Source organism: Chinchilla lanigera, unplaced genomic scaffold, assembly GCF_000276665.1.
Source record: "Chinchilla lanigera isolate Chin_1 unplaced genomic scaffold, ChiLan1.0 scaffold00004, whole genome shotgun sequence".
Taxonomy (NCBI): Eukaryota; Metazoa; Chordata; class Mammalia; order Rodentia; family Chinchillidae; genus Chinchilla; species Chinchilla lanigera.
In genome coordinates this window covers 37,014,024-37,027,664 of record NW_004955405.1, presented here as the reverse complement: position 1 = coordinate 37,027,664, position 13,641 = coordinate 37,014,024, and the positions used below count along the sequence as shown (strand labels likewise).

The following is a 13,641-nucleotide window of genomic DNA, read 5'->3' as shown; positions in this document are numbered from 1 at the left end:
TATTTTTAATGCTTTATTTTTCTTACATTTTAGCTTAACTGTAGTCCCCACACCTTAAAATTATGTCCCTCTAGATTGTGCTAACTTGGAATTTCATTTACACTGCATTTGTTTTTTGAGACAGAGCCTCACTAAATTCATATTTTAATCAAGAAGAACTTCACACTTACGCATTTCAAGTAGCCTCCTGACATTGGTAAAAAGATTGAAAATATCAAACCAGATATAATTTAAATAAAAAGAGGCACAAGGCAAACACAGAGATAGACCCACCAGGGGATGCTATAAGGAAACCAGTAATACAGGTCATAATTTTCCTGAGTCGGTTTTGTTCTTAGATTCATAAAACCAATCATTCTCACCGTTCTTCATCGAAAACCAAGCTACACCCTCCTCTACCAATTAGATGCCCTACAGGACCACCAAGGACTTCTTGCTTGTTCCTTCTTGTGGGTCTACCACTGAATCCTACCCCCAACTGCAGATGGCAGCATTTGTTGCATACGGCCACGTGCAATCAATTATGTCACCTGTGACATCTCCCTCACTCAGCTAGGACACGTCCGTCCTTACCACGGTGCTTTCCGTGACCCTGTCTTCGTGCTTATACTAAGGTACAGCAAGGAGAAAAGCATAAATGTCTCACTCCTTTCCACGGTGGGATAGACCTGTATAACACCCACAATGCTTCCGCCTACATCAAAATTTCTATGACTTGACAGTCCTAGTGGACTGTCCAGCATTTATAGAAATTTTATGTAGGGTAAGACTTTCAAGTGTGTATATAAGTCTAATCCCATAACAGAACCCTGCCCAAAGGATTTCCCTGCTTTATCTATGTGTGTGTGAAATAAGCTGGCTTTGATCAGCTTATTTTGGGGGACAGAAACGTTGGGAACAATGATATTTATGGGGGGAAACTTTGCCACACACTCTGCGGGAAGTAGAAATGGTAACCATGTCGCATGACCACGAGGAAAACACATGCAGTTCACAATTTAGTTGGAACATACAGGGCTTCGAAAGGCGCGAGCGGGTTAGCACAGTATTCAAATCACGTAGTATTATGTGAACAGCAATCTAGTTATGCATCAAAATCTTACGTTGAGGATGTGAAGAAAATGAGAACCGAGGACAGGTTGGTTCCCGGTGCTTTTTCTTTGGTCATTTTCACCATATCGCTAGATTTCTTTTACTGTCAAATCACTGGTAAAACCAGCCTGTTATTTTCTCCTGCTCTTTCCTTCCTAATCAGACAACGGCCCTTGATAATCTACTGCCCTGCAGCTTGACTGACCCCGTGCGTGTTTTGCCTCCTTATGAACACAAACATAAACGCTTTGAGGGAGGGAGAACTTTTCGAGTGAAAGTGCATATTTATTTGCCACCTGCTGGGAGCCAGGCCTCTCAGAGTTAATTTGTACAACGACTCTCTTAAGTCATATTTACTCTCTGCATTTACAGATGTGGGTAGTAAGTCTCAGAGAGGACATATACTTGGACTAAAGTGGCTTAATTAGTAGAGTTGAGATTCTAACGCACGCTTCTGCTGGCCCTCTCCTTCCCGACACGGGAGCGTTCATCCCTTTCTGGATTTCTCAAAACTTTGTGCACCAGGAGCGCTTTGGTATTTTCCGGGCTGAGCAAGTTATTGCAGGAAGCAAAGGGGGAACCGGCTTCCTCAGGTATCTGTGGATTATAAACCGAGGAACCTGCTTCCCGGGGGCAGATTCGGAGGGATTTGCCTTCTGCGGCTGTCACAGGAAACCCGCTGACCAGGGAACTGGCCTGGGTCTCCACATGCCGCTGCTCCCTGGCTGAGCTGGGGGCCACTCACTGCAGGGTGAGCAGAGGGGGCAGCCCCCTGCGGCCACTGTAAATGCAGCTGGAAAACTAACCCAGTTACGGAAACACGCGATAACTGGAGACACCAAAAAGAGGAAAGGTGTATTTGATGTTGCCGCATCTAGTGATTGACTGATATCCGTCAGTAATTCATAAATCATGCCTGTCCGTGTCTCTGCTCACAGCCTAAATGCTGAGGGCTAGAGTACATTTTCATTTCATTCGCCTGAATAAATCCAGCCAACTAAGCTGAGAATAAGCACAAGCCCAGGTTTTTACAAGTTTTGTAATCTGTCGTGAAGCAGATTATTTATTTATTTATTTATTTATTTATTTATTTATTTACAGCATCGGAGATTGAGTCCAGGGCCTTCATGCTGAGCTACATCTCCAGCCCTTTAAAATTTTTTTTTTTTTAAATATGGAGACAGCTTTTCACTGTCATTAAGTTGCCTAGGTTGGGTTCAAACTTGTGATCCTCCTGCCTCAGCCTCCCAAAGCGCTGGGATTATAGGTATGGCAGAAAGCACTAAAAAAAAAATAATGAAAAATCAACCTGAAAAGCTAAATTAAACTATCAGTATTTTGAACTGTTAGTTCAGAATTGTGGTTTTATTGTTCAGTCAAAAATTTACTGGATGAAACAGAATCCCAGCAAAAGTTAATTTGTTTTCCTTGCTTCTTCACTAGTAAATATCTAGTGATAAATCTATGTATAACTTTGTATATAACACATATGTAATATACTGTATGATATGCTCTATACAGACAGAAACCCCATGAAACGGTCATGTGCTATATATTCCTGCTGATATGCTATACATTTTATTGCAAAAGAAAAAAATGTCAAGGGAATATGAATGAGTGCTAATGCTAAACATTTATTTCCAGTCTCCCACCATATCTCATTGCTTCCAAAATGTACATTTTGGGGGACATTTTAAATATCTCTGGAATAAGGATGTATCTTATCAATATTGTGTCACGATAAACCCTTTGGAACATTTTTTCATTGCTTAGTGATTTATAAAATACTTAGTGATTTATAAAATCTATCTTCAAATCATTAGTGTCTTAAATTTGAAGAGATACAGTAACTCATAAACACATCAAAGTCAGTCTGCATCTTAAAATACGGATATATATCTGCAGACTTCTACCAAAAGTGCGGAACTGATTTTTCAGTCAGATATCGAACATCGAGGGCAGAAGAGCAGAAGCCTTATTTTCTCAGTCCTGAGAAAGCACCGTGCGGATGGTGCTGCAGGTTGTCGGCATTGAAGCCTTCCCTCTCAGTTCTCAAATGTCCTCATCCTCAACTAAGAAAATGCACGAAAACACATGAAATCTTTAAAAAGCAAAGTGTAAAAGCATCAGCTGAAGTCGTTCCCGGATTAATACGCGGCTCTTCCTCTCTTTCTTAATGGACTCTGTTATCCTCTATAAGCAAAACACATTTTAAAACAGGATAATTCCTTGAAAAACATTCATTTGAAACTTGACTTTGGGGGGGGCATCTAGCAGACCGCAGGCCACCGCCCCCCTCTGTGGCTGGGTTCTCACCTACGTTTCAGGAGACCACTAAAGTCAAGTTCTCCTGCATCCTCTTGACCTTCTCCGCTGTCGTGGACAAAGAAAAGCAGATGGGATTTAATGCAGGCACACGCGTGACGGCTTCCCCCAAATACCGCAGAGCGCATATGCAATGCGTCTGGCGCGCAAGGCCTAGATCCACACGGACTGTTTCTTTTCACACAAGTGACAGTGGAGTTTTCAGGCGCACAGACTTGTGGAAAGCAAACACGAGGGGCTGGTGCTACCGCACGATTTCAGAGACACGGTTTCGTCAACGGCGTAAAGAAAACTGCTTGCATTTGTGTTAAGATTGCATAACACAAATACCTGTAAGCCAAGCAACGCAAAGTACTTTGTTTTTGCAAATCCAGGGCTCTCACACAGATGTGTGTAAAAAGCAAAGGACTTTTGCTGATCCCTGTCGCTCGTGTAGGACAGCGATTGGCTGGGGGCCGAAGTGTCCCCAGGTCAGGTATATAAGTACAAAGCCTTATATGCAGCAGGCACCTCTTGTGCCCAGGAGCAGATGGATCAGGTCATGTTGGTACCAACAGTGCCAGCGCAGAGGTTTTTAGAAGATGCATTTCTTTCTCTTCACAAGGGACTGCCCTTAAGGGTGCAGTCTCTTGCTTTTCTAGTTACTATCTTTTAGAATGAATTGTCAAACATTTGTCTCGAGATTGTCCGTGAACCCTTTCCTAGCAGCTCTTAGACGTGCTTTCCTACGGAGAAATGCATCTTCAGGGAGGCAGGCGGTCCTGCCGTGACTTTGTAGAAACTCGGAAATAGAAGCTACAGAGCCGACACTGACAGGACACTGCATGTTTACTTACACGTTTAATTTTGCTAATGAAGATTTTTGTTTCCTGCTCTTTACAAGAGTTAGTTTATGGTTTCTAAGAAAAAAGTCTGCGGGTTTAAAAACAGTGTGTATAGAATGTTAAGTCATAAGAATTCAACCCAAGTAACGCGTTTTCAAATTGTCTTTCCTAGCGGGTTTTGGAGGCCCTTTTGAAGTAACTTCTAGTCTCTTAAAATACAAAACAGCAGACTGATGTTTTCCTTGCCTAAAAACACACGTGTCCGTGTCATGAGCAGGATTTTAGACCCGTGCATTTGCTAAAGTCAGCATGGGCTAAAGGTGGTACAGCACCTACGTTCTTAAGCAATAGGATTTGGAAGTTTGACATGTTTTTAAAATTTAAAAAAATACCATTGACTGATCAGGTAATATTCCACATCTTTAAAAAGGTAATACAGATTTTTAAGTTATTGATCATTTAAATGGAAATATGCCTTTATTAAAAGGTTAAATCATTGCTTTATAATTATGGATGAGATACCATTTCAAAATAGTGGATTATTTTATACTTTGGGATAACTTTCCTTATTCAGCAAAGCTGCCTGTGGATTCAGTCTCAGGGAGAACAAATCAGTTGCTCTCAGTAAAGAATTTATGTTATGGCATCATTAAATACACAGGAACATGACAATATGGGGTTAGTTATGCTTCTCAGAATCTGGAAAAAAAATTCATTTTTCTTCCTTGCTCTTGATTTTTCACCCTTGGCAGTTGCAAAAGAAATAAATATTAAAGTTTTACCTTTCTACAATATTCTTTCTGCTAGTGTTTTTTTTTTTTTTTTTTAGGAGAATTCAAGATTATGTGGTGCCAACCTCAATAAGTAACTAATTCATTATGGTTTTCTGGGTACCTGCGTTAGGGACTCTAGAAGTGATTTCTAGATGAAAAGCAATATGAATAGAAGTTTTCTGACGTCATTTCACAGATGCCATATGACACGTGTCTCTGTACAGATCTCTTCTGGCCATTTTGTGGGAAATAATGCATTCAAGGAAGAAGCCACTCATTAACAGTTTGCAAGTCCATTTTCCTAAGCCAATTGTGAGGTCTACAAAAATGAAACTCTCACTCTCACATGAATATTCTTCAAATGTCTCAGAACGTGTTTAGCTGGGCATCAAGCCCATGGCTTTTCTAGAACACCATCTTTTACACACACGGATGCCTGGTGACCGTGGAGAGGGTTCTTCTCGTTTGGAATGCGGAGTGTGGAAGGAAGGAGTGAGTTCTGAAAACCCCCACTTCTGAGCTATACGTGAGCCACCTGGCTCCCCCTCCCGAGGTTACCTTCTCTTGAAGGCGGATCTGATGTCGATGTTTGGTGTAGTCCCAGTAGATTCTTTGAAAGAAGAGGAAAAAATGAAATAAATACCTGTTCCTTTGCAGGCTGTGGGGTTCTTCAGATGGGAATCAGGGTGCGGAGCATCAGGGTGCAGGTGATGGCTGCCCCCCCAGGTGGCCAGGCCACCTGTGCAGAATCGTTCACCCTTCCTCAGGGAGAGCCAGTGGAGGGACCTGGGGCGTTACCGTGTCCGGTTGTCATTCGACCAGCCTGCCTGTTAGAATCGCTCGAGGATCTTAAAAAGACACCACCTTCTTCATCCTTCCTGCTGGAGATTATGATCTACCAGATCAGGTGGGGATGTATATATTCTACAGAACCGGGCATTAAGCTCAGGGCCTGCACATTTAGCTATATCCCCAGCCCTTTAAAAAAAAATGTATAGAGTCTTGCTAAATTGCCCAGGCTAGGCTCAACCTTGCAATCCTCCTGCCTCAGCCTCCCTGAGAGTTGGGATTACAGGCATGCATTGCCACACCTGGCTTGCAAATCAGTATTCTCAAGAAATCCTCCAGGGAATTCTCAAAAATGCATGGCCAAGGTGATGGAAAGAATAACAGATTCTTAGCAATAAAATCCTGCAAACCCTACTTTTAAATGATTCTGTAACAATGTAATTCAGCAGGTTTGCCGAAACTACCACAATCACAAAAACACTATTTTAAGTTTTGAAATTTAAAAAGCTTGAAGGCAATCCCTCCCCACATCCGGCAGCGTTAGATGGCCTTCTTCTCGGCCCCCGCCCCACCAAAGATCCTTCTTCAAGCAGAAAGGGGTCAAGGCTTGCAGAGAGCGGGAGGGGGGAGGGGGGAGCACAGATGAGAGGAACAGAACTGGGAAAGGAATGGGCCAGAGAAAGTAAAATCCGATCACCGTGCACTTCCAGGTCAAAGGAGCAGCTGTCGAACTTGTCCTTGTAGGTCACCTCGCACCGGTAGTTGCCCGCGTAGTTCTCTTTGGCCTTGATGATCTGCATCTCAAACGTGTACATCTGCAACGAAAGGAAGCTGGGGCGCCTGCGGCCGGAGTCCTCGGCTGGGCCCGGCCCAGGGCCACCCCGCGAGCCACCTGCCCGGCCGTACCCGCGTCTGCCGCTCGAAGGTCTCCTTCAGCTGCAGGTGCTTCCCCGCCTTGCTGGCCAGGTCCATCCACTTGCCCTTGAACCACTTGACGGTGGGCTTGCGCAGCAGATCCTCCGCCTTCACCTTGGCCACGAAGGTGATGTTCTCACCTGCAAGCAGCGTGGCTCTGTCTGTCCGCTCGCCCGGCGCCTAGGGCTGGAGCGCTGGCTGCCGACCCGCACCCCGCACCCCACAGGCTGGACCGGCTCCGCACCTCCCGGGCGGGCAGGGAGGAGCCACGGGGAATCAGCAGGGGGAACCGTTATGTACAGATCAGAGTATACACGGGACTGCGAGAGAATGAACAGATGCCAGGGATTTGTGTGTCCCTTCTATTACACCGGGCATCGTAGGGACACAGCTGCATGGTTATCCGTGCCGGGGGACTGTGTGTGTGACCGATTAGATCGCACCGTCAGACCGGAGCATGGCCACAACCCGGCCGCCAGGAGCCCCCAGGAGCACAGGGGTTGGGTTTAGTGTCTACATGTCAGACCTGGAAGAGGTCATTCTGAATGTGGTTAGCGATGTGCTCAATGGCAAGTGTCAAAGATGGCCCTGGACATAACATTCCTTGTAAAGTTTTGTGCTGGGCATGGAGGCGCACGCCTGTGTTCCCAGCACTCAGGAGGCTGAGGCAGGAGGATCGCTATGAGTTCGAGGTCAGCCTGGGCTATATAGTGAGTTCAAGGCAGCCTGAGCTGCATAGCGAGACCCTGTCTCAGAAACACAAAATTAAAAAAGCAAAAAACAAAAAAATCGTTAACCGTGTGAGGTCAGTTTTCCCTACAGAAAAAGCGAGTCAGGAGATTGCAGAGCAGGCGCTCACCAACTTTCACTGCTCCTGTCTGCGGCTTCTCCACAAACAGGGTGGACATCTGCGAGTTGGCATTCTGCTTGTCCTGTTCCTCCCCGCCGCCACCGCTGCCGCCGCCGCCACCGCCAGGGGACTCGCCGAGGGACCATTCTGGCGGGCAGAAGCGGGCAGCGTCAGTGGGGCGGCTCCTCGGGGCGCACTTACCTGAGCCTGCGCCGTGCTCGCGTCTCTCTCCTGCCTCCTACACCCGGATCCTCCCGGGAGTCTCTTCCACGGCGGGATCTGCTAATCCCTAGAAACAGCGGGGCTTTTCTGCTAAGTGTCAGATGCCTCAGTTTCCCCGTCCTGCCTTGCTGGACCGCCGCTGCTGGGTGGCTAAACAATCCAAGGGCTGCCCGGGCACCCGGGCTTGCCAGGTTAAACAACAAGACCCCCGCCTGCAAGTACAAAGGGGAGTGCCGGAGGGCTGTCCTGAAAGCAAAAGGCGGAAAGAAAAGGAAGCTTGTTTTGCACGTTCCAGCTCGCCCTGGTCTGCGGTCCATTCCTCCGTCTCTCGGCTGAGTTCAGGGAGTTCGGGGTCCACCAGTCAGCGCTGAGAAGGAAGTGCGTGCGTCGTCAAGCCTCTGCTTGTGAGGGTGTCTCGGGAGGGAGGAGGATGCATCCAGTTATCCCAGCCTCCACGTACCCGTCATGCTCGGAGCCACGTGTCCGTGCCCATAGGACGCCACGGTCATAGAGAAGTTAAGCGAAGTGGGGGGGGGGGGTCATTCGCTTTTAACGCCCAAGTTAATGTGAAAATTGTGCCTTGTGCGTTTATGGTGTTAATAGTGATCACGGACAGTGGCCGTTCGTGTTCGGAACGTGAGAGAAAGTGTTTCAGTCTTCACTTCTCTGCCTGCCGCGCCTGTGACAGTGGCAGCCCATCACAGGACGGTATCAGGCCCACAGCACACGTTTGTTGAATGAATGCATGAACGAATGAACAAGTAACCTCACGGAGTTGTAGCTGTTGCTACCTTTGAAAGTGTTTGGATTGTGTAGTGTTTATTGTATTTAAAGTTTGACAGAAATATGAATTGCTGTAATTTTAGCCCATCCCAGGAAGGGAGACGGAGTTCTGTGTATCGGCTCAGGGTCTCAAGTGACCGTTGTAATAAAGCAGACAAACTGCAGGGCGTGTGGCTGGACTCTAAAACGTGTGCGTCCGTATGTGCACCATGCAAAATTAATCGTTCGTCCAAACGTTAGTTTTCTTGTAAGAGGAAATGTAGTGAATAAAACAAGCATTAGAGTCAAGAGCGCTGCCAGAGACGAGGCGTTAGTGCTCGCGCCGGGACAGAGCCGGCCCTCGCCCGCCCGCTCACCTGAGTCCTTCCGCTCCAGGGCCCGGCTACCCAGACCTGAAAGGAAAGTGGGGTTTGGAGGATGCTGCCGGCACGGATGGCAACATGGGGAGAGAGTGCTGCCTCAGCCTTCTTGGGCTCCCCCACACCCTGTCTCTCTTGGCGATGGGCAGAGAAAAGTGTCAAGCTGGCTGGGGTGGAATCAGCAGAGCTCTAGCTCTACAAGTCAGACTTCTTTGAAAACAACAGTGAAATTGAAAGGTTCAAATATCTCAGTTTAAAGACCAGGAGGGACAGGTACGGAGATGGAAATAGAAGACAAACGTTGTTTTGCCTTAGAAGGATACCCTAGGCTTACTGACTTTATCCCACCAAGAAATCGTCCTTTTTAAAAGTTGCTCATGTGGAAAAACTGGATGAGGGGTATCAAGGAAAGAAAGTAGACTCAGTTGCCCATAGGTACTGACACTTTCAAAAGAAAGGAAAAAGTATGAATATAATAAAAGTATATGCTTTTTAAAAAGTTTCTCATGGCTGGGCTTGATGGCACACACCTGCAATCCCAGCACTTGGGAGGCTGAGGCAGGAGGATCGCTGTGAGTTCGAGGCCTGCTTGGGCTACACAGTGGGTTCAAGGCCAGCCTGAACTGCATAGTGAAACATTGCCTCAAAAAGGCAAAAAAAAAATAAAATTTTTTTAAAAAGTTTCTCATGTAAAGCCAAACATGGTGGAAATGCTCGTAATCTCAGCTCAGGCAGGAGGATTGCAAGTTCGAGTCCAGCCCAGGCAACTTAGTGATTTAGTGAGACTTTGTCTCAAAAACAAAAAGAAGTTTCTCATGTAAAACAAACAAGAAAACTCTGTCTGGGAAGCCAGCATATTCCCTTTCAGTCCCAGGACTCAGCGAGGGCCCCCTGCTCGGTCTTCCCTCCAGTAAATGCGGAGTTAGGCGGTGGGGTCGGGTCAGGCAGGGGGCTTCCTAACCTGGAGGCAAGGCGCTAGGCGGGGACGCGTCCTCTTCATCTGAAACAAGAAACAGGAGGAAAAGTCAAGGAGAAAGGACTTCTTCCTGGGAACCTGAGGAGAGAGAGAGCTGGACCAGAAGAAGAGACACCACACACAGCCGATCCAAAGGCCCAGGAAGCGTGCCGAGACAGTGCCTGCGAGTTCAGCTTCAGTAGGTCAGAAAAGAGAAAGAGGAAAAATAAAAGGAGAAGGGTGCCAGGTGTGGAGGCGCACGCCTGTAATCCCAGCACTTGGGAGGCTGAGGCAGGAGGATCACCAGGATTTCAAGGCCAACCTGGGCTACATAATGAGACCCTGTCTAAAAGAAAAACAAACCAAAATAATAAAGATAATAATTAATAATAAAAATAGGAGAAGGGAACTGGGGAATGCAAATCAAAATGCAGATAAAAAGCAGAACTGTGGGGAAGAGTTTCATGTGACAGGAAGTTTAAAAAAATCGATGGTAAAAAGCAAACCTTGACGAAATCCACACTGGAGATGGATCTCAAGTTGTTCTTTTGTGGCTAAAGTCAATGACAGATGTTATTCACATACGGTGCTCACCCAGACACGGACACGGAGGCCTAGAGGTGCGGATCGGGAGCTTGTTTCTGCCCGGAATGCCCACCAAGTGCACTCTGTGTATACGAAATGAAAGCCCAAATGATAATATAAATCCGTACGTCTTACCAAGTTCATCAAGCAGTATTTTAGGAACCTTGTAAGCGTCTTCCCCAAGATCATATTGGTCTTGGCCAATGCTGAATAATGTCTTAATATTTACCCACACAAGTTTGTAAAATTCAAAATATGCCCCGTACTAAATCTCCCCATTCTCTAAAAGACCTGAAGAGCAAAGTCCACATTTGAGATGGTCCAAGAGCCATTCGGCATTATTAGAACCTCTGCCTCTTTTACAGAACATAATCGTTCTGCACTATAATTATTAGAATAATTGCGGGTTTCAAAATGTTAATTTAGCTGGGCATGCTAGTGCCTGCCTGTAATCCCAGCATTTGGGAGGCTGAGGCAGGAGGATTGCTGAGAGTTCGAAGCCAGCCTGGGCTACACAGTGAGTCCAAGGCCAACCTGAACTACATAGTGAGATCCTGTCCCAAAAAAAAAAAAGATCAACTTATATGGCAGTATAAAATATGATGTAGTAAATCAGATGCTAACTAAAAAGTGTTTTTAAAAATTCCTAGGAAGAAGAGGTAAAGATGGTCCATTTGGGTATAATTTATTAGAGTATTTGCTACAAAAATACTGCTTCATGACCTGAAATTTCTTTACCCAAACTTTTATCTTATTATTTCTTTTGTTTTGTTTTGTTTTTTTTGAGACAGGGTCTCACTATGCAGTTCAGGCTGGCCTTGAGCTCACTTTGTAGCCCAGGCTGGTCTTGAACTTACAACAATCCTCCTGCCTCAGCCTCCCGAGTGCTGGGATTACAGGCGTGTGCCACCATGCCCGGCTTATCTTATTATTTCTTAACAAACTAATGCACTGCCTTGCATAAAGACCCCCCAGTGTCAGCACTTCGAACTCAGGAGCGGGATCAGGGGACCTCGTGGGGTTTGGGAGTCTTTGTGGAAGTGTTTGGGGGGAGCGCGCGAGGCTGTGTCCCTCGTGTCCCGTGTGTGTTTACGGAAGGACATAAGGAAGCCCTCAGGGTGCTAATGTGCCCTGGGGCCACATTTGGGGACAAGAAATGACACAGTCTGTCGCATTCCCCAAACTTGGCTCGCCTCTGAATTCTGTCAGAAGAAAGGAGTACCAAGTAACATCACCCATTAATGTCCTGTGGCTCTGAGCATTTGCGAAAGTGTGAGTACTTCCTCATTATCAGAACTCTGTATTTCAGAAGACAGTTTGATAATTAAAATTCATACAAAAACAAAACACCTTGTAATTTTTCTATAGTGTCCTTTTCTATAGGTTTAATTTGGTCTTTTATTCTTGCCACCTACTCAGAGGCGATTATTCACGAAATATGTAAAGAGTCTTGATTTAAAGTCTTGTAAAACTTAAAGAAAAGGAAGTTTTAAGATTCAGCCAAACCCCGGACAGGAACTTCCTTCATTGTGTGTAAGCTGGGCTGGAATCAACAAGAGAAGCGTTCACTGATTCTGCCCTTCGGACGGGTGGGGCAGACTTTCACCTGGGGAACATACCGCAGGTATTGGGTTCTGGCCTTAACTCCTTGCAAAGTTGCCTGGTTAAGATTAGCTGAACTGAGCAAGGCTGAAAAGTTTAATTGTTCTTGTTTCCTAATAGGAAACCGGATCCTATTAGAGGAAAATTGAATATCCAGGTCTCTCAGGCTTGGTACAGTTCAGCAACGCAGGTACAAAAGACATAATAGCATCTTACAAAAACCAAGCCTGACAAAGCCAAGCTGGATGCGTCCAGTCGTGGGAAAATAGTGTTTAGAGACCATAAAAATGATTTTTTACACAGCTGAGGTTTGCAGGGAAGAACTCCCAGAATGGAAGAGAGAAAGCGCTCAGCCTCCTGTCGCAAGCCTCGGGTGTTCAGGGGATGCGCGTGAGTATTATGGGATTGGAGCCTCAGAGGGGCAGCAGGTGCAAATCCTCAACCTCTCCACAAAATGACTTCTACCTGGAGTTGGTTTCAGAATGTCTGCTTCAATGTTTTAAGTAATAAGAGATAATCAAGGGATTTTAGAATAAAGACTAAAAGCACATAAAATATGTGACCACCCAAAAACCAAATATCAGTTAAATGGTGGGAGAGTGGTTTGTTAGACAAACTCATGAATTCCTCAAGCAGGGTAATCAGTCGTGGTAAATATCAGTATATGAGAATAAAACATCCGCAAGATACGGAAGGTAGCAACAAAAACTAACACGAATTCATCACACTGGAGGTGCTGGATGAATGTTTCATCTTTCCTTAATGAGAAGACGCCTGTCTTCACACTTGGACACTCCTGAAATCAGGATTCATTTTACAGTAGCTGCGGGTCTGTAGTGAGTGTTCCTCCCCCAAGTCTATTCAGTCAATGGAGTATCCTGTAATGGCCGTGCCCTAACATTGAAAAATACGCTGATATCAATTTTCAACCCAGGGGCTGGGGATTTAGCTCAGCGGCACAGTGCCTGCCTGGCAAGTACAAGGTCGTGAGTTCGATCCCTGGTACCGGAAAAAAACCAAAACCAAAAACGATGGCACAAGTCAGCATTTTCCAAGCATTTCAAACTTTGAAATGCCTACCTCAAAAAAAGAAAAAAAAAAAAAAAAAAAAAAAAAAACCTTTCAACACAGTTCATTACCAGGAAGTGATGAAGTTAAAATGCACAGAAGAAAACCACAGAAACATCTTAGTAGATGCTTGACTGACACCTGAAGGTAAACTGCGGAAATACTTTAGCATGCTAATAAAAAGCACAGGTCACCTTACCGCGGGTTAAGGGACCTAAATGAAGAAAAAAGTGTGGTCATTCTTTTCATGTCAGAAAGCGTGTCACTGAGAACATTTCCGGTTTCCCACGGGTTCACCTCCTCTGCTTCCTCAGTGCCAGGACGGACCCGTGCGCCAGTGAGAGGCGTTTAATGCGCACGGGCTCCCTCGGGACAGTTTGTGTGGGAACCCTAATGCCAGGGAGAAGATCAGTTTGTATTTCACTGCATTCAACACTACAAGCAGTTATTTTTCTGGGAGAAAAGCAAAAAGAAGCAGTAATTATTCTAATTGGGTTTA

At 45.6% G+C, this 13,641-nt stretch overlaps 1 protein-coding gene across 9 annotated transcripts in view; it reads right to left on the bottom strand.

The window, feature by feature from the left end:
• Positions 1-13,641, bottom strand: part of Mybpc1 (myosin binding protein C, slow type) — a 73,357-nt gene that overhangs the window by 38,490 nt on the left and 21,226 nt on the right. For 5 of the 9 annotated variants that reach the window (XM_005374551.2, XM_005374553.2, XM_005374555.2 and 2 more), the window contains exons 4-10: positions 9,894-9,932; positions 8,930-8,965; positions 7,578-7,715; positions 6,710-6,858; positions 6,501-6,618; positions 5,573-5,624; positions 3,409-3,465 (exon numbers count right to left, since the gene is read on the bottom strand). In XM_005374551.2, coding sequence (XP_005374608.1) covers positions 3,409-3,465; positions 5,573-5,624; positions 6,501-6,618; positions 6,710-6,858; positions 7,578-7,715; positions 8,930-8,965; positions 9,894-9,932 — 589 coding nt within the window. The remainder of the gene's footprint in view (positions 1-3,408; positions 3,466-5,572; positions 5,625-6,500; positions 6,619-6,709; positions 6,859-7,577; positions 7,716-8,929; positions 8,966-9,893; positions 9,933-13,641) is intronic. The other 4 variants (XM_005374554.2, XM_005374558.2, XM_005374557.2 and 1 more) reach the window with 1 other exon arrangement.